The sequence below is a fragment of the Borostomias antarcticus genome (assembly GCF_949987555.1).
Source record: "Borostomias antarcticus genome assembly, chromosome: 22".
NCBI classification, from domain to species: domain Eukaryota; kingdom Metazoa; phylum Chordata; class Actinopteri; order Stomiiformes; family Stomiidae; genus Borostomias; species Borostomias antarcticus.
The window spans coordinates 19843834-19862973 of record NC_140255.1 but is presented as its reverse complement, the minus strand read 5'-3'; the positions used below and the strand labels follow the sequence as shown (position 1 = coordinate 19862973).

Sequence of the window (19140 nt, the reverse complement as noted above, 5' to 3'; positions counted from 1 at the left end):
TTTCCAGAACTCTTAAAAGTGTTCATCGAGTACAGGTGAGCGGGGTTCTTACCCTCGCCCAGGAGTAGTCCATGGGCACCGTCGGGGGCGGGACTTCCTGCGCAGGAACGATGGTTCCGTCGGCCACCAGCTCATCGTACACCGTCCTGTTTCACCGGACACAACGCAAACAAACAATCAAAACAAACACAAACGGAGGGTTTATCAAAACACAAAATGGAGCGATGTGAAAAATGAACCATGAATGTTGAGACTGTGCGCTGCGCTGCGCACGACACGGACTTGGTTACCGGTCATTGCGACAAAGTGATATGAGGTTCTGTTAGGGGGGGGGGGGGTCTTGAGAAAGTCCCCCTCCTCCAGATGGAAGCGTTTTTGTGAGGACTCACTTGATGACGTCGCCCAGCTCGTCGAAGCTCCGGGGTACGAAGGCGCCGGCGTCCCTCAGGGCCTGGTTCTTGGCCACGGCCGTTTCTGAGGCCTCGTTGGCACAAGCTCCGGCATGGCCAAACTGAACCTGGGGGGAGAGGGAGAGAGAGAGAGAGAGAGAGAGAGAGAGAGTGAGTAAGAGAGAGAGAGACAGAGAGAGTGAGCGAGCGAGCGAGCAAGAGAGAGAGAGAGAGAGAGAGAGAGAGAGAGAGAGAGAGAGAGAGTGTAAGAGAGAGAGAGAGAGAGGGAGAGAGAGAGAGAGAGAGAGAGAGAGTGTAAGAGAGAGAGAGAGAGAGAGAGAAAGAGAGAGCACAGGCACCGATGTTTTACTATCCTGAACTACAGTAGCTTATTAGTGCATATACACTGGTCAAATCCTGTCATTCACAGACATTCATCGTATTACTAGTTACTTTTGTAAAATGTATTAATGCAGGGTGTCCCACTACCACTGCCCCCCTCTGTTACCTCTGCAGAGTTGTAGCGAAGTTCAAATTTGAACCTCAGTTTGAATCCCCTCCTACCTACACCCTCCATCTACCCCTAACCCTAACTCCACCATCCATCTAACCCTAACTCTACCATCCATCTACCCCTAACCCTAACTCCACCATCCATCTAACCCTAACCCTACCTCTACCATCCATCTAACCCTAACCCTAACTCCACTATCCATCTAACCCTAACCCTACCTCTACCATCCATCTAACCCTAACCCTACCTCCACCATCCATCTAACCCTAACCCTACCTCCACCATCCATCTAACCCTAACCCTACCCCTAACCCTACCTCCACCATCCATCTCAAGCCCCTGCCGCTCTCCACTGACCTCCGAGGAGAACATGGTGGCGCAGGTCCCTATGCACCAGCACACCACAGGCTTGCTGATCCGGCCGTCTTTGATACCGTAACAGATCTTGTACTCTTCTGACCCTCCAATCTGCACAGGAGAGAGAAGGAGAAGGCGGAGAGGAGAAATGTTTAGAAATTCATTCAATCGAAAGGCTAATTCCAGCCTTGTTGACAGATTTGAATACCCGTAGAAACGACTCAGTTTTAAGACGCCGTACTGGTGTTTCACGTAAATGGTAAATGGACGGCACTTATATAGCGCTTTTCCACCTTAGCGGCACTCAAAGCGCTTTACAATGGTCTCTCATTCACCCATTCACACACACATTCACACACCAATGGCGGCAGCTGCCATGCAAGGTGCTAACCTGCTCATTGGGAGCAATTTGGGGTTAGGTGTCTTGCTCAAGGACACTTCGACATGTGGACAGTCGGAGCTGGGATTCGAACCGCTGACCCTTCGATCACTGAACGACCCGCTCTACCAACTGAGCTACAGCTGCCCACGTGTGCTTTGTAATGTTAGACTGCCATGAACCGACAGAGTCTCTCACCTCTCCCAGGACCACGATCATCTTGACCCCTGGGGTGTCCTGGTAGCGCAGCACGTGGTCCATGAAGGTGGAGCCCGGATACCTGGTGGGTAATCAGGATTAGCAGCCGTGATTGAGCGAGATACAACAGATAAATCCCGCTTGGTCTGGCGCGAGTAAGCGACCAGCTGTCCATGGAAAACATCAATTAACCACGATCATCGATTACATCTACAGAAAATGCAACGTCTACACTAAGTCATAGTTTAGAAAAGCAGGGAAGTCTCACGTTACAGCGAATGAAACGAGAACAAAAGGGTAACTTGAGTATCTGAAACAAGACACTTCTAGAGAGAAGTGAAAGACTTCAGCCCCATTCCAGCATGACCACGAGGGCCCCCCCCCCCCACCCCTTCCTCTTGACCTACGACCCCTACCCCAACCTCCCTCCTCACCTGTCCCCTCCGATAGCCACTCCCTCGTAGACTCCGTCGGTGGTGTGGGAGATGATGTTGTTGAGCTCGTTGGACATGCCTCCAGAGCGAGACACGTAGGCCACGCTGCCCGCCCGGTACAGCTTAGAGGCCAGGATGTTGTCCAGCATTCCTCCGGTGTTGCCGATCTTGAAACAGCCGGGCTTGATCCCGCCCACCTGGACCGGCCGGAGAGACGCGTCAGAAACACGGCGCGCTGGCGAGACCACGCCCACAGACGACGCCCCCAACCGGGAGAAGGACATCTTTCACAGTGTAGAAGTTTATAGATTGAAAACATATATACAGTACGCTTGCTGAAATCAAGTAAAATAAATCAGTCATATTTTTGTTCTTTTAATTCATTATTTTATATCTGTGACTCCACCACCATTCACAGCCTGAAAAATGTGGCCTTGATGAACTGTACCCACGCTTATCTGTGTTTTGATAATGGCTGCCCAGCTGTACGCTTGGTAGTGCTACGCTCTAAACGTACACTGAAGGGAGAACTCTTCAAAGAGATTTTGCATTAACTGTACATCATCTCTCTCCAACATTCATGTACATTATACAATCCATTACACAAGTCGCAAAGAGTGAAGACTGGAGTTTTCTTCCACAGCAGAGAGCAGCCTGGGTAAGCGACCTGCTGAGTCAGCAGAATGAACGTTTCCAGAGCGCTTGTTTTACTCCGCGCGGTGCGTTCTGGGCGGGGCTTACCGTGGCGGGGCCGATGATGGTGATGCCCTTCTGGTCCGCCCTCTTGATCAGCTTCCTGGTCTGGGCTTCGGGGATGCCCTCAGCGATGATGGCGATGGTGCGGATCTGGAGGAACAAACACGCGGCCGTGCGAGTATCTGATCAGACGGCCGTTCCCTCCTGTGCACACGCTCAATCGAGTGTGGGGCCCATGCAAGAGCCGCTGGAATTTAACCTTCGACCTCCCCATTGCCTGAGCATGCCTTAACGAGGGGGTTTTGGAGGCCGTTTAGACGAACGTTTCTACAAGGTTGTCCTGATAGCCAACTGTTATTCATTTTTGGAGGCCATCGTCTGCTTATCATGAAGCCAAACATGCAAAGGCACACTGACGTCGGTGTGAAAAAAAGAAAACATCATCACGGTCACAGGCTTCTAAGTAGCTCTCGCTCCGAGGACACGGCAGGGGCGTCGCCCGGCCCTCACCTGCGGAAACTGCATGGTTTCCATGGTGCTGTCGAAGGCGGAGCGCAGCGAGGCGAAGCTGATGAGGACGTCCACCTCCGGGTGCTTCTTCATGGAGTCGGCCATGTTCTTGTACACAGGAATCAGGATCTCCTTGTGGCCCCAGTAGAACTTCTGCTTATGGTCCCCGCTGAGAACACAAGCGCATCTGTTACCTTCATGACCGTGATGTTGGCAGTATTACTACATTATCCTAAGACACGGTATGGATAGATGCTTCTGGGGAAGAACTTCCGTATCTGGGCTGCGTTTTTGATAAACTGTGCTGAAACTACACTGCTAACTAATGAAGGTTCTGGCTTGTGAACTGAGATGGAGTGAATGTTTACACCTACGTGAAAGGATAGACCATGGCTGCTACTGAAGGCTGGTCTCGCGAGCACACGTAGTCAAAGTCCAGCATGCCCTGCACCGCCCGCGTCTGCATGCCCCACACGATGGTCTTGGTCTGCCGGCTGAACAGCGTGGTGGCCTTGACTACAGGAGAGAGAGAGGGGGGGAGAGGGAGGGAGGGAGAGAGAGAGAGAGAGAGAGGGAGAGAGAGAGAGGGAGGGGGGGAGAGAGAGAGAGAGAGAGGGACGGAGAGAGAGGAGACAGAGAGGGAGGGAGAGGAGACAGAGAAAAAGGAGAGAGGAGACAGAGAGAGAGGAGAGAGAGAGAGAGAGGGGAGAGAGAGAGAGGGAGGAAGAAGGGAAGTGGAAGAGAGGGGGTTACATACAGTTTGACAATGTGCCGGGGAGAGGGAGACACACACACACACACACACACACACACACACACACACACACACACACACACACACACACACACAATCAGGGAGAGGTAGGAGTTATTCATTGGAACGGGTTACTGGGAAGGAGGGCGTCACAAATGTCACACTGGAGATGTTTCAAATATTGCAGAAAAAGAAAAGCTGGATGTTTTTACTAATTTCAAAACACAAGGAAACCGGGTAATGATGGGGGATAAGACACACAGCTCATACATCAGACGGTGGCAGGATTTAAGGTTCTGAGCATCAGGAAAGGTCACTACATAAAAACATCCATTATTATTGCTGGTCATTTTAATGTCGGCCTAGTTCCATTTTCTTTCAATTGCACGAAACAAAGACGGTAAAAAACGTCCCCATAGAAAACACAGGCAGGACTGAAGGCAGAGAAGTTGACAAACTATTATTGTCCTTGACTTTGACTAACAAATAATCATATGCTGCGTGGAGAACTGTTGTGGAGATGAGAGAGATGCTAACTAGCTAGCTAGAAGCTAACTGTGTTAAATGTGGTAGTCAGAGATCAATGTTTTTGTTGTTTTGGGGGCATTCAGGGTCCCTCTCTTCCGTCCTTTCTGAGAGTCACTTTTAATTAATATATTCCCAGATACCAGTCCCCTGTCCCCCTACCAGTCCCCTGTCCCCTGTCCCCCTACCAGTCCCCTGCCCCCCTACCAGTCCCCTGTCCTCCTACCAGTCCCCTGTCCCCCTACCAGTCCCCTGTCCCCCTACCAGTCCCCTGTCCCCTGTCCCCCTACCAGTCCCCTGCCCCCCTACCAGTCCCCTGTCCTCCTACCAGTCCCCTGTCCCCCTACCAGTCCCCTGTCCTCCTACCAGTCCCCTGTCCCCCTACCAGTCCCCTGTCCCCCTACCAGTCCCCTGTCCCCCTACCAGTCCCCTGTCCCCTACCAGTCCCCTGTCCCCCTACCAGTCCCCTGTCCTCCTACCAGTCCCCTGTCCCCCTACCAGTCCCCTGTCCTCCTACCAGTCCCCTGTCCCCCTACCAGTCCCCTGTCCCCCTACCAGTCCCCTGTCCCCCTACCAGTCCCCTGTCCTCCTACCAGTCCCCTGTCCCCCTACCAGTCCCCTGTCCTCCTACCAGTCCCCTGTCCCCCTACCAGTCCCCTGTCCTCCTACCAGTCCCCTGTCCCCCTACCAGTCCCCTGTCCTCCTACCAGTCCCCTGCCCCCCTACCAGTCCCCTGTCCCCCTACCAGTCCCCTGTCCCCTGTCCCCCTACCAGTCCCCTGCCCCCCTACCAGTCCCCTGTCCCCCTACCAGTCCCCTGTCCTCCTACCAGTCCCCTGTCCCCCTACCAGTCCCCTGTCCCCCTACCAGTCCCCTGTCCCCCTACCAGTCCCCTGTCCCCCTACCAGTCCCCTGTCCTCCTACCAGTCCCCTGTCCCCCTACCAGTCCCCTGTCCCCCTACCAGTCCCCTGTCCCCCTACCAGTCCCCTGTCCCCCTACCAGTCCCCTGCCCCCCTACCAGTCCCCTGTCCCCCTACCAGTCCCCTGTCCCCCTACCAGTCCCCTGTCCCCCTACCAGTCCCCCTACCAGTCCCCTGCCCCCTACCAGTCCCCTGTCCTCCTACCAGTCCCCTGTCCTCCTACCAGTCCCCTGTCCCCCTACCAGTCCCCTGTCCCCCTACCAGTCCCCTGTCCCCCTACCAGTCCCCTGTCCCCCTACCAGTCCCCTGTCCTCCTACCAGTCCCCTGTCCCCCTACCAGTCCCCTGTCCTCCTACCAGTCCCCTGTCCCCCTACCAGTCCCCTGTCCCCCTACCAGTCCCCTGTCCCCCTACCAGTCCCCAGTCCCCTGTCCCCCTACCAGTCCCCTGTCCCCCTACCAGTCCCCAGTCCCCTGTCCCCCTACCAGTCCCCTGTCCCCCTACCAGTCCCCTGTCCCCCTACCAGTCCCCTGTCCCCCTACCAGTCCCCTGTCCCCTGTCCCCCTACCAGTCCCCTGTCCCCCTACCAGTCCCCTGTCCCCCTACCAGTCCCCTGTCCCTCTACCAGTCCCCTGTCCTCCTACCAGTCCCCTGTCCCCCTACCAGTCCCCTGTCCCCTGTCCCCCTACCAGTCCCCTGTCCCCTGTCCCCCTACCAGTCCCCTGTCCCCCTACCAGTCCCCTGTCCCCCTACCAGTCCCCTGTCCCCCTACCAGTCCCCTGTCCCCTGTCCCCCTACCAGTCCCCTGTCCCCCTACCAGTCCCCTGTCCCCCTACCAGTCCCCTGTCCTCCTACCAGTCCCCTGTCCCCCTACCAGTCCCCTGTCCCCCTACCAGTCCCCTGTCCCCTACCAGTCCCCTGTCCCCCTACCAGTCCCCTGTCCTCCTACCAGTCCCCTGTCCCCCTACCAGTCCCCTGTCCTCCTACCAGTCCCCTGTCCCCCTACCAGTCCCCTGTCCCCCTACCAGTCCCCTGTCCCCCTACCAGTCCCCTGTCCTCCTACCAGTCCCCTGTCCCCCTACCAGTCCCCTGTCCTCCTACCAGTCCCCTGTCCCCCTACCAGTCCCCTGTCCTCCTACCAGTCCCCTGTCCCCCTACCAGTCCCCTGTCCTCCTACCAGTCCCCTGCCCCCCTACCAGTCCCCTGTCCCCCTACCAGTCCCCTGTCCCCTGTCCCCCTACCAGTCCCCTGCCCCCCTACCAGTCCCCTGTCCCCCTACCAGTCCCCTGTCCTCCTACCAGTCCCCTGTCCCCCTACCAGTCCCCTGTCCCCCTACCAGTCCCCTGTCCCCCTACCAGTCCCCTGTCCCCCTACCAGTCCCCTGTCCTCCTACCAGTCCCCTGTCCCCCTACCAGTCCCCTGTCCCCCTACCAGTCCCCTGTCCCCCTACCAGTCCCCTGTCCCCCTACCAGTCCCCTGTCCCCCTACCAGTCCCCTGTCCCCCTACCAGTCCCCTGTCCCCCTACCAGTCCCCTGTCCCCCTACCAGTCCCCTGTCCCCCTACCAGTCCCCTGTCCCCCTACCAGTCCCCCGTCCCCCTACCAGTCCCCTGTCCCCCTACCAGTCCCCAGTCCCCTGTCCCCCTACCAGTCCCCTGTCCCCCTACCAGTCCCCTGCCCCCCTACCAGTCCCCTGTCCCCCTACCAGTCCCCTGTCCCCCTACCAGTCCCCTGTCCCCCTACCAGTCCCCCTACCAGTCCCCTGCCCCCTACCAGTCCCCTGTCCTCCTACCAGTCCCCTGTCCTCCTACCAGTCCCCTGTCCCTCTACCAGTCCCCTGTCCCCCTACCAGTCCCCTGTCCCCCTACCAGTCCCCTGTCCCCCTACCAGTCCCCTGTCCCCCTACCAGTCCCCTGTCCTCCTACCAGTCCCCTGTCCCCCTACCAGTCCCCTGTCCCCCTACCAGTCCCCTGTCCCCCTACCAGTCCCCTGTCCCCCTACCAGTCCCCCTACCAGTCCCCTGTCCCCCTACCAGTCCCCTGTCCCCCTACCAGTCCCCTGTCCCCCTACCAGTCCCCTGTCCCCCTACCAGTCCCCTGTCCCTCTACCAGTCCCCTGTCCCCCTACCAGTCCCCTGTCCCCCTACCAGTCCCCTGTCCCCCTACCAGTCCCCTGTCCCCCTACCAGTCCCCTGTCCCCCTACCAGTCCCCTGTCCCCCTACCAGTCCCCTGTCCCCCTACCAGTCCCCCTACCAGTCCCCTGTCCCCCTACCAGTCCCCTGTCCCCCTACCAGTCCCCTGTCCCCCTACCAGTCCCCTGTCCCCCTACCAGTCCCCTGTCCCTCTACCAGTCCCCTGTCCCCCTACCAGTCCCCTGTCCCCCTACCAGTCCCCTGTCCCCCTACCAGTCCCCTGTCCCTCTACCAGTCCCCTGTCCCCCTACCAGTCCCCTGTCCCCCTACCAGTCCCCTGTCCCCCTACCAGTCCCCTGTCCCCCTACCAGTCCCCTGTCCCTCTACCAGTCCCCTGTCCCCCTACCAGTCCCCCGTCCTCCTACCAGTCCCCTGTCCCCCTACCAGTCCCCCGTCCTCCTACCAGTCCCCTGTCCCCCTACCAGTCCCCTGTCCCCCTACCAGTCCCCTGTCCCCCTACCAGTCCCCCGTCCTCCTACCAGTCCCCTGTCCCCCTACCAGTCCCCTGTCCCTCTACCAGTCCCCTGTCCCCCTACCAGTCCCCCGTCCTCCTACCAGTCCCCTGTCCCCCTACCAGTCCCCTGTCCCCTACCAGTCCCCTGTCCCCCTACCAGTCCCCTGTCCTCCTACCAGTCCCCTGTCCCCCTACCAGTCCCCTGTCCCCCTACCAGTCCCCTGTCCCCCTACCAGTCCCCTGTCCCCCTACCAGTCCCCTGTCCCCCTACCAGTCCCCTGTCCCCCTACCAGTCCCCTGTCCCCCTACCAGTCCCCTGTCCCCCTACCAGTCCCCAGTCCCCTGTCCCCCTACCAGTCCCCTGTCCCCCTACCAGTCCCCAGTCCCCTGTCCCCCTACCAGTCCCCTGTCCCCCTACCAGTCCCCTGTCCCCCTACCAGTCCCCAGTCCCCTGTCCCCCTACCAGTCCCCTGTCCCCCTACCAGTCCCCTGTCCCCCTACCAGTCCCCTGTCCCCCTACCAGTCCCCTGTCCCCCTACCAGTCCCCTGTCCCCCTACCAGTCCCCTGTCCCCTGTCCCCCTACCAGTCCCCTGTCCCCCTACCAGTCCCCTGTCCCCCTACCAGTCCCCTGTCCCTCTACCAGTCCCCTGTCCTCCTACCAGTCCCCTGTCCCCCTACCAGTCCCCTGTCCCCTGTCCCCCTACCAGTCCCCTGTCCCCTGTCCCCCTACCAGTCCCCTGTCCCCCTACCAGTCCCCTGTCCCCCTACCAGTCCCCTGTCCCCCTACCAGTCCCCTGTCCCCTGTCCCCCTACCAGTCCCCTGTCCCCCTACCAGTCCCCTGTCCCCCTACCAGTCCCCTGTCCTCCTACCAGTCCCCTGTCCCCCTACCAGCCCCCTGTCCTCCTACCAGTCCCCTGTCCCCCTACCAGTCCCCTGTCCCCCTACCAGTCCCCTGTCCCCCTACCAGTCCCCTGTCCCCCTACCAGTCCCCTGTCCCCCTACCAGTCCCCTGTCCTCCTACCAGTCCCCTGTCCCCCTACCAGTCCCCTGTCCTCCTACCAGTCCCCTGTCCCCTACCAGTCCCCTGTCCCCCTACCAGTCCCCTGTCCCCCTACCAGTCCCCAGTCCCCTGTCCCCCTACCAGTCCCCTGTCCCCCTACCAGTCCCCAGTCCCCTGTCCCCCTACCAGTCCCCCTACCAGTCCCCCTACCAGTCCCCTGTCCCCCTACCAGTCCCCTGTCCCCCTACCAGTCCCCTGTCCCTCTACCAGTCCCCTGTCCTCCTACCAGTCCCCTGTCCCCCTACCAGTCCCCTGTCCCCTGTCCCCCTACCAGTCCCCTGTCCCCTGTCCCCCTACCAGTCCCCTGTCCCCCTACCAGTCCCCTGTCCCCCTACCAGTCCCCTGTCCCCCTACCAGTCCCCTGTCCCCTGTCCCCCTACCAGTCCCCTGTCCCCCTACCAGTCCCCTGTCCCCCTACCAGTCCCCTGTCCCCCTACCAGTCCCCTGTCCTCCTACCAGTCCCCTGTCCCCCTACCAGTCCCCTGTCCCCCTACCAGTCCCCTGTCCCCCTACCAGTCCCCTGTCCTCCTACCAGTCCCCTGTCCCCCTACCAGTCCCCTGTCCCCCTACCAGTCCCCTGTCCCCCTACCAGTCCCCTGTCCTCCTACCAGTCCCCTGTCCCCCTACCAGTCCCCTGTCCCCCTACCAGTCCCCTGTCCCCCTACCAGTCCCCCTACCAGTCCCCTGTCCCCTACCAGTCCCCTGTCCCCCTACCAGTCCCCTGTCCCCCTACCAGTCCCCTGTCCCCCTACCAGTCCCCTGTCCCCCTACCAGTCCCCTGTCTCCCTACCAGTCCCCTGTCCCCCTACCAGTCCCCTGTCCCCCTACCAGTCCCCTGCCCCCCTACCAGTCCCCTGTCCCCCTACCAGTCCCCTGCCCCCCTACCAGTCCCCTGTCCACAGCCCAGCGACACACAGCCCATCAGCCACCAGGAAGACCACACCAGACGGGAAGCCACATGGGCCAAAACAACCGCAAACACACACTCACAGTAACGCTTGGAATTGGTGCGACGAAAACCAAGAAAGCACCTTGAGTATCAGAACGCACCTTGAGTATCAGAACGGGGTTTTTTTACCCAGATTTGTGCTACACCAAGAAAGGGAAGAGGGGATGAGAACAAGGGGGAGGGAGAGAGAGAGACGGAGAGAGAGAGAGACAGACAGCTGAAGGAGGTCTAGCACAACCATCCCCTACTGTACCTGGGCTGCAGCCTGACGGGGCCTGTGCTTCTGTGACCCATGGGGTGACGACACAAAACAATGACAACAAATAAGCGACAAAAACAATAATCAAAAACAAAAACAGTTGAATAAATTACACACCTCATGAATCAGCTATGTATGGGGGTCAAGCGCGTGTGTGTGTGTGTGTGTGTGTGTGTCTGTGTGTGTGTCTGTGTGTGTGTCTGTGTGTGTGTGTGTGTGTGTTAACAGGTTTACTGAACACCTCAGGGAGCTTAGGATGCAGGTGTAAAGGTGTTGAAGCGACATGCAAAGCCCAGCTATTGTATGGGAGCATTCCTTACACCCTATACATGTCTATAGCCAAGCGCCACTGGGGGGCCTGTTGGCCTGTGAGGAAGTGCAGGATCCACACACACACACACTCACACAAGCACACACTCTCACAAGCACACTCACACACTCTCACAAGCACACACTCCCACACTCCCACAAGCACACACTCTCACAAGCACACACTCTCACAAGCACACTCACACACTCCCACAAGCACACACTCTCACAAGCACACTCTCACACACTCCCACAAGCACACACTCTCACAAGCACACACTCTCACAAGCACACACTCTCACAAGCACACTCTCACACACTCCCACAAGCACACACTCTCACAAGCACACACTCTCACAAGCACACACACACACACTCTCACAAGCACACACTCTCACAAGCACACACTCACACTCTCACAAGCACACACTCACACAAGCACACACTCTCACAAGCACACACTCACACACTCTCACAAGCACACACTCACACACTCTCACAAGCACACACTCTCACAAGCACACTCACACACTCCCACAAGCACACACTCTCACAAGCACACTCTCACACACTCCCACAAGCACACACTCTCACAAGCACACACTCTCACAAGCACACACTCTCACAAGCACACTCTCACACACTCCCACAAGCACACACTCTCACAAGCACACACTCTCACAAGCACACACACACACACTCTCACAAGCACACACTCTCACAAGCACACACTCACACACTCTCACAAGCACACACTCACACAAGCACACACTCTCACAAGCACACACTCACACACTCTCACAAGCACACACTCCCACAAGCACACACTCTCACAAGCACACACTCACACACTCTCACAAGCACACACTCCCACAAGCACACACTCACACACTCTCACAAGCACACACTCTCACAAGCACACACTCACACACTCCCACACTCACACAAGCACACACTCACACACTCCCACACGCACACACTCACACAAGCACACACTCACACACACACACTCACACATCTGTACTGGGCACCAGAACGGCGCAGTGGGGACCAGAGCAGAGAGACACGCCCAGTATAACGGAACACCTGAACTCACCTCCGCAGCCTCCTGTGAACGAGCCTGCGTTCTTCAAGGGCCACAGGAGAGAGTGAGCGGTGTCTTATAGATATGAAGGGACAGAACAGGGTGTGTGTGGCCCAGCGCACGGCCCAAACACAAGGAGAGAGCAAAGGGAAGAGGAAATCAAAACACAGGGATGAACAGAGGGGGTGGTGGGGGGAGAGAGAGAGAGGGGGGTTCAAAAATAAAGGAAGCGAGGACAGAGGGAATGGAGAAGCAGATAAGATACCGAGGTGTGTGTGTGTGTGTGTGTGTGTGTGAGGCCTAGCCGCCCCGGTTCTGAGGGTGAGGGAGCTCTTTGAGGGCAGAAGCAGGGAGGAGGGGGTGATGGGTACCTGGCGGGACGGCGGCCTTGGGCTTCTTGGCCGGCGTGGTGTCGCTGGACGCCCGGCGCTCGGAGAACGACGCCGTCCTGGTGGCGGCGGGCGTCTGGAGGACGCCGAGCACGGGAGGGGAGGAGAGGAAGACGAGAAAGATGGAGAAATGGTTTGGACAATACATGTACAGATTTTTCTTGCTGATACTCAAAGCATATCCGCTCTGTATCTATATGCAATAGCTAGTTTAATTTAAAATAACTAATTGGACACATAAAACGTGTTCACTTTTCTGTAACCTCTTCAACCAAGTTTGCTTCTCCTAACAGAAGTTGGTTTATTTGAACCTGCATTTGAAGTGAAACGAAGGACGAATACTAAGCAGGTGACGTTCTAGTGCCACCGGTGGAAGTGACAGCAAAACCCTGAGAGTGACAGTGACAGGTGGGCTGTCATGAATGGAGAGAACACAGAGGTGGAGAGAGAACAGAAAGATGGATGAAGAGAGAGAGAGAGAAACCAGAGAGAAGGGGGGAAGAGAGGGATGAGTGAAAACCGAAGGATGACGGGTAACCCGACACCCTGAAACGTACAGCGGCGTTGTTGCTGGAGTTGAGGAGGAAGTTGGCGGTGTGAGCCGCCACCGGAGGCTGGTTGGGGATTGGCCGGTGGCCCAGCGCCATGCCAACGATGGCCGTCATGTGGGTCTCGGTGCCAAAAACGTGGATGGGAATCCCAGTGGTCTTCCCTGCAGGACACACAGGTTTGCTTGATTTGGTTATGTTTGTTGCTTCTATGTGGCTCAAGAGCAAGGGATCCTATACCAACGCATGCCATACCAATGAACTATAAATACCCCTCCCAGCTGTTTGAAATTAATTTAGGATGCAGAGAGAGAGAGAGAGAGATCATGCATCTGAAGCAGTCCTTTGATGTGTACCGCGTACTGACATGATGACAGTATTAGCAGCACGCTAGTCTGGCTCAACAGATGTAGGTTTTGGCAATCATTCGTTGTCACACTGCCCAATCAGTGGCGAGTCTGGCGACACAAATTAATCTGATTCGGCTGAGAGATTCTCTCGGCACCAATCAGATTCGATCCAGACTATTTTGCGGACTGTGATTGGTTTAAAGAAATACTGCGTTCCCCCCCCCCCCCCCCTATTGAAGAATGGTAATATGTCCAGCCAGACCCGTCTCCAGAGCTGGCACAGCGTAAACAAAGTGTGGAGATGGGTCTGGCTATGCGAGACTAGCAGCAAGCTGGCTGTAAGTGCCAGGTCTCTCTTGGGAATGAGAAGCTGTGTCTCAAAGAGATGTACTGTACTGTACTGTCCAAATAAAGGTTAAAAAAAGAACAAGCATGTATTGTTTCTGCGCATGATTCCTCCACGTCTGGGCCAGATCTGCAGCTCATCAGCCACAGTGCGCATTTCCTCCAGTAGTCTACTCCATGATACTGTAGTGATTTTGAATTATGAATTGAACTACTGTATAATCTGAAAAAGTGTAACACCGCAAGCTTAGGTATGCGATTTCCCTCTCCAGCATTGCGGAGGAGGCTCGGAACTACTTTGCCAACAAATGATGTTGTGATTAAATGCTTTGGGACACATCAACGCCCGTCTTATCAGGCCATCGTAGGTAGCGTCCTTGTAAACAAGTTAAGTTGGAATCCTTTTCATCAGAATGATTTCAATCGGAGCAAATATTGTTCATGTAACCGCAGCCGCATCAAATAGGCTACCGGGGTGTAAAATCTCATTCACAAATATGGGACCGCTACACGTGGAGCGCGCACAACCTGGGTGTAAGTATAGAAGACAGTTATTCATCTAATTTAATATAATATATTTATAGCCTACAGGCTTATTACCCCATGCAATGCTCCCTCTTCATTGGCTTACAGCCTACCAAATGACATGGCTTGAATGTTGTTTTAGCCTCGGCCTACAGGCCCATAGCCAACGTCACGAAAGGAGAACTCAGACAGTAACATAGCAGACACACATCATGTCTGTCCGTAGGACTACTAATTATTTGTATCAAGTTGCTGTAATTTGCGCTCCCGTAGGCTTGAGATCTCCTGCGTGAAGCTGTGAGCAGCATTCCTGCTGAAAGATGGGCTGATAAACAAAGTGCACACCGCAGGCATACGCCTACCTGAGGGAAGTCAAACACAAAGCATATTACATCAGGCCAGATCACAGCCTACTGTAGGCCACAGGCTGATATAGGTGGTTCAGATTTCAGGCCGTATGCCTACTTTTTTTTTTTACAGTACTCTATTTCTGAACAACAAAAATATTTGTGGAACAAATTCCGTGACTTCTCCGAACACTATTTTTCATGCCTGGAAATAACCAATCACATCCATGACTTCCAGGTTTTCCATGACCGTAGGAACCCTGGAGAACGGCGCCGGACACAAAAAAAATAAAAATAAAAGGTGACTGCTGGCTGCGCTCCAATTCGCCCCTAGGGGATAATAAATAAAGATTTAAATAAAGTTTTCTTGACTCGACTTGACCGGACTCACCCACTTCTCCCATCACCCTAAGCCCCTCCTGGTAGTTGGGGCCGCCGCGACGCACAAAGATGGTGACCTCGTGTTCCTTCAGAGGTCCCTGGCAGTCTTTGATGGCCCTGACGATGCCCTGGGGGGACAGGCAGGAGGTCAGAGGTCAAACAGGCATCAAAACAAGAGGTCGGGTGAGGCATGTAGCACAGTGACAATTATTACGAGGTCAAATGCACTAACATGACTACTAATCACCTCATCAAACATATTTAATCTGTCCTAGTTCTCTTTTAACTCTTTCTAAGAAGTTGGAACATTAAAGAGATATGATGCCCATCCGGCCAATGCCTCTATAAGTAGCACTAGAACTAAAGCAGAATGCTTACTTTGAACGTGGCGGCCACGTTGGTGAAGTTGGCGATGCTTCCTCCGATGATGAGCACTTTCCCTGTTAGAGGCAGAGAGAGATGATCACATGGTCAGTGCTGTGACCGTGCACAGCGAGGCCAGACCTAGTGAGACACCACTGAGAACAACACAGAAGGCCAAGCTAAGCGCTGGGCTCAGGAGGTAGAGCGGGTCGTCCAGTGATCGCAGGGTTGGCGGTTCAAATCCCACCTCTTCCTGTCCACATGTCGACGTGTCCTTGGGGAAGACACTGAACCACAAATTGCTCCCAATGAGCAGGTTAGCACCTTGCATGGCAGCTACCGCCATTGGTGTGTGAATATGTGTGTAAATGGGTGAATGAGAGGCCTTCATTGTAAAGTGCTTCAGATAAAAGTGCTATACAAGTGCAGTCCATTTGAGTGGAGTACCGTATAGTGAGCTATGCATGTTTAAATCATCTTTATAAAAAGTCCTGACAATAAAAATACTTTTTTTTTCTCTTTTATTTTTAAAGTGCCCGCAAAAACACTTAAAATGTAATAGCTACGAAAAAACGTAATAACCTCTGTATAACCAAAGAGCAATATTATGAGTCAGGGGCTGTATTACACAAACATCCCAACTCGCAGATCCTATCCTAACTGGCTGGTTACCATGGTAGTTTGGATTAGGACGGAAAAGCCATTACAGAACAATTGTTCTCAAGTCCAAAATCCTATCCCATCTCCAGATAGGAGAAGTGTATTACAGAAGCAGCCTAACTTCACAAAATCTTAAATAAATTGTCCTAACTTTAGGACGACCACTACCCTGTCCTAACCCTGTCCTAACTAGGAAGCCTAACGTTACAGAGCTAACGTAACATAGCGAAGCGATATGGCTGCTATTTTAATTTTCAACCAAAATGTCAATAGGCCCAAAATAATTTATTGACAGGCAGATGGCCCTCTAACGCCCCTCCAGCTGAGATCCTGCCCCTAACGCCCCTCCAGCTGAGATCCTGTCCTCTAACGCCCCTCCAGCTGAGATCCCTCCCTCTAACGCCCCTCCAGCTGAGATCCCGCCTCTAACGCCCCTCCAGCTGAGAGCCCCGCCCTCTAACGCCCCTCCAGCTGAGATCCCCGCCCTCTAACGCCCCTCCAGCTGAGATCCTGCCCCTAACGCCCCTCCAGCTGAGATCCTGTCCTCTAACGCCCCTCCAGCTGAGATCCCCGCCCTCTAACGCCCCTCCAGCTGAGATCCCGCCTCTAACGCCCCTCCAGCTGAGATCCAGCCCTCTACCGCCCCTCCAGCTGAGATCCCCGCCCTCTAACGCCCCTCCAGCTGAGATCCCGCCCTCTAACGCCCCTCCAGCTGAGATCCAGCCCTCTACCGCCCCTCCAGCTGAGATCCCCGCCCTCTAACGCCCCTCCAGCTGAGATCCCGCCCTCTAACGCCCCTCCAGCTGAGATCCCCTCCTCTAACGCCCCTCTAACGCCCCTCCAGCTGAGATCCCCTCTAACGCCCCTCCAGCTGAGATCCCGCCCTCTAACGCCCCTCCAGCTGAGATCCCCTCTAACGCCCCTCCAGCTGAGATCCCGCCCTCTAACGCCCCTCCAGCTGAGATCCCCTCCTCTAACGCCCCTCCAGCTGAGATCCCGCCCTCTAACGCCCCTCCAGCTGAGATCCCCGCCCACCTTCGAGGTGCTTCTCCCTGGTCATGAGAGAGAGGATGGTCTTGGCATAGTCGTAGGTCTGCTGCTCGCTGGGCGCGCCAGAGTACTCGCCGTAGTTGGCTAGCTCGTCCACGCCGCCCAGGTCACAGATGGTGTCACTGGCGAGAGAGAGAGAGAGAGAGAGAGAGAGAGAGAGAGAGAGAGAGAGAGAGAGAGAGAGAGAGAGAGAGAGAGAGAGAGAGTGAGAGAGAGAGAGAGAGAGAGAGAGAGAGAGTGTGAGAGAGAGAGAGAGAGAGAGTGAGAGTGTGAGAGAGAGAGAGTGAGTGAGAGAGAGAGAGTGTGAGAGAGAGAGAGTGAGAGAGTGAGAGTGAGGGAGAGAGAGAGAGAGAGTGAGATAGAGAGTGAGAGAGTGAGAGAGAGAGAGAGAGTGAGAGAGTGAGAGAGTGAGAGAGAGAGAGAGAGAGAGTGAGAGAGTGAGAGAGTGAGAGAGTGAGAGAGTGAGAGAGAGAGAGAGAGAGAGAGAGAGAGAGAGAGAGAGAGAGAGTGTGAGTTCTGTTGTCGTTGATTGGAGGTTGAGGAGCCAGAACCCAAGAATTTGCCTCACGTGTTACATGAACGAAGGACATCACAATAAAGGAATCTGAATCTGAGTGAGTCGCTATTCATTCTGCTTTCTGTTTTAACTCAACAACTTTATTTAAACAAGTAGGTTGACTAAGAACGCTCTCATTTACAGCAGTAGCCAATAGCAACGCGGTATGTAGCGTTGAGTGTTTAGTCCCGCCCCCTCTGGCCTGTACCTGTACACCACTGAGGCCCCGCCCCCCGCAACCATGGTCCAGATTCTTCCTCGTGGGTTCAGCAGGGTGAGCTTCAGGCTGGCGCCGCTCTTGGCGTCCAGGTCTGCGATGTAGGCCTCCTAGGGGGGGGGGGGGGGTAACCATGGAGATAACCCAGAGGGTGTCACCACAGTTTATGCGTGTGCATCGGCATGACTGTAACCACGGAGACATCTGCACAATAATCATTGACAACATGAGAGCGAATCAAAGAGAACACAGAAACAAGAAGCTGTTCCATCTCAGTTACATCACAAACGCAACTGATGTTTTCACCATCTAAACCAACCAAAACGTGTCTAAATTACAAAATGAAAAGAAATGGATGACAGACTAAAAACGCTTTCTAGTTCTACAGCTCCACCCCTGCTTAATGATACGATTATCCTAATTGGTCAAGTCAGCTGCCAATCACTTACACGTCACCCAATCAACCTCACCTCTGGGTAGGCTTCTCGGCCGAAGGGTGGAGGGAAGTCCACGTCGCCCCACTTGGCCTTGCAGATGTAGTCTGCTGTGGCGTCGATCTTGGCTGCCATGTCCAGGACAAAGACCCCATCTTGGTTGACAACTGGAGAGAGAAGGGGAGGGCTGTAATTATTAAGACAACGGCGCCAATTGCGCTGTAATAAATACAATACTCCCTCTCTCCAGGAAATCCCTGATCTCACAGAACATGGATGGGTGAAATTGGCCTGCACTCCTCTACACAGCTGTTACAGCTAGTCAAATTAGTATATGTTTCACTTCTAAACTCAATGCAAAACATGTCTGTAGTTTGTGGTTAACTTGGACAGACGTGTTAAAGACACAGAAACCGTGCTGGGCTGAGTTTCCCAGAGGCATCGTAGCGCTATGATGAACGCCATAGCTTACGATGAACGTAGCGCTACGATGCCTCTGGGAAACTCAGCCCTGCTCTGAGCGATAAGCTATTGCAACTGTGTTTGATGCCTGGCCAGAAAGAGCAGGGAGTGGTGTGATGCTGGCGCAGATGAGAGGTTGTATTACCCAGCGGGTTGATCTCTAGATAGGTGAAGTAAAGATCTTCATACAGGTTGAAAAGACCCACGATGAAACTGGCCAGGACCCTGTAGGGAGACACACATTAAACACCACAAGACTGCTGGAGAAATGTCACATTAGCATTCCTCACTTCCATTTAGGAACCAGAGGTTTTTATGATGATAATCAAAGTGGAAACCTAGGTGTTTAATGTGATTTACACAGGTGGGAGATGAACAATCAGGCAGTGCAGTGGGACAAAACTACTCAGGAAAAGGAAAGTGCTAATCGCTCCCCCTACCTAGACAAACGTGTTTGTAGATACAATAACATTACACGACACAAGCCATCAGTTATTGTGTTCCAAACGTGTTTTGCTGCGAGTGGAAGG

General features: G+C 55.2%; 1 protein-coding gene across 5 annotated transcripts in view; it reads right to left on the bottom strand.

Annotated features, from left to right (window-relative positions):
* The window catches only part of LOC311324060 (ATP-citrate synthase-like), a 36969-nt gene that overhangs the window by 5985 nt on the left and 11844 nt on the right, over positions 1-19140 (bottom strand). For 2 of the 5 annotated variants that reach the window (XR_014630973.1, XM_084456437.1), the window contains exons 6-23: positions 18756-18835; positions 18185-18315; positions 17706-17824; positions 16927-17063; positions 15247-15308; positions 14879-14996; positions 12930-13084; positions 12355-12448; positions 11996-12058; positions 10585-10614; positions 3852-3993; positions 3478-3646; positions 3013-3117; positions 2272-2468; positions 1838-1919; positions 1261-1371; positions 390-517; positions 53-146 (exon numbers count right to left, since the gene is read on the bottom strand). Coding sequence is in view for 4 of the 5 variants with exons in the window: in XM_084456437.1 (XP_084312563.1) it covers positions 53-146; positions 390-517; positions 1261-1371; positions 1838-1919; positions 2272-2468; positions 3013-3117; positions 3478-3646; positions 3852-3993; positions 10585-10614; positions 11996-12058; positions 12355-12448; positions 12930-13084; positions 14879-14996; positions 15247-15308; positions 16927-17063; positions 17706-17824; positions 18185-18315; positions 18756-18835 (2017 nt within the window). In the remaining variant the exon portion in view is untranslated. The remainder of the gene's footprint in view (positions 1-52; positions 147-389; positions 518-1260; positions 1372-1837; positions 1920-2271; positions 2469-3012; positions 3118-3477; positions 3647-3851; positions 3994-10584; positions 10615-11995; positions 12059-12354; positions 12449-12929; positions 13085-14878; positions 14997-15246; positions 15309-16926; positions 17064-17705; positions 17825-18184; positions 18316-18755; positions 18836-19140) is intronic. The other 3 variants (XM_084456438.1, XM_084456439.1, XM_084456440.1) reach the window with 3 other exon arrangements.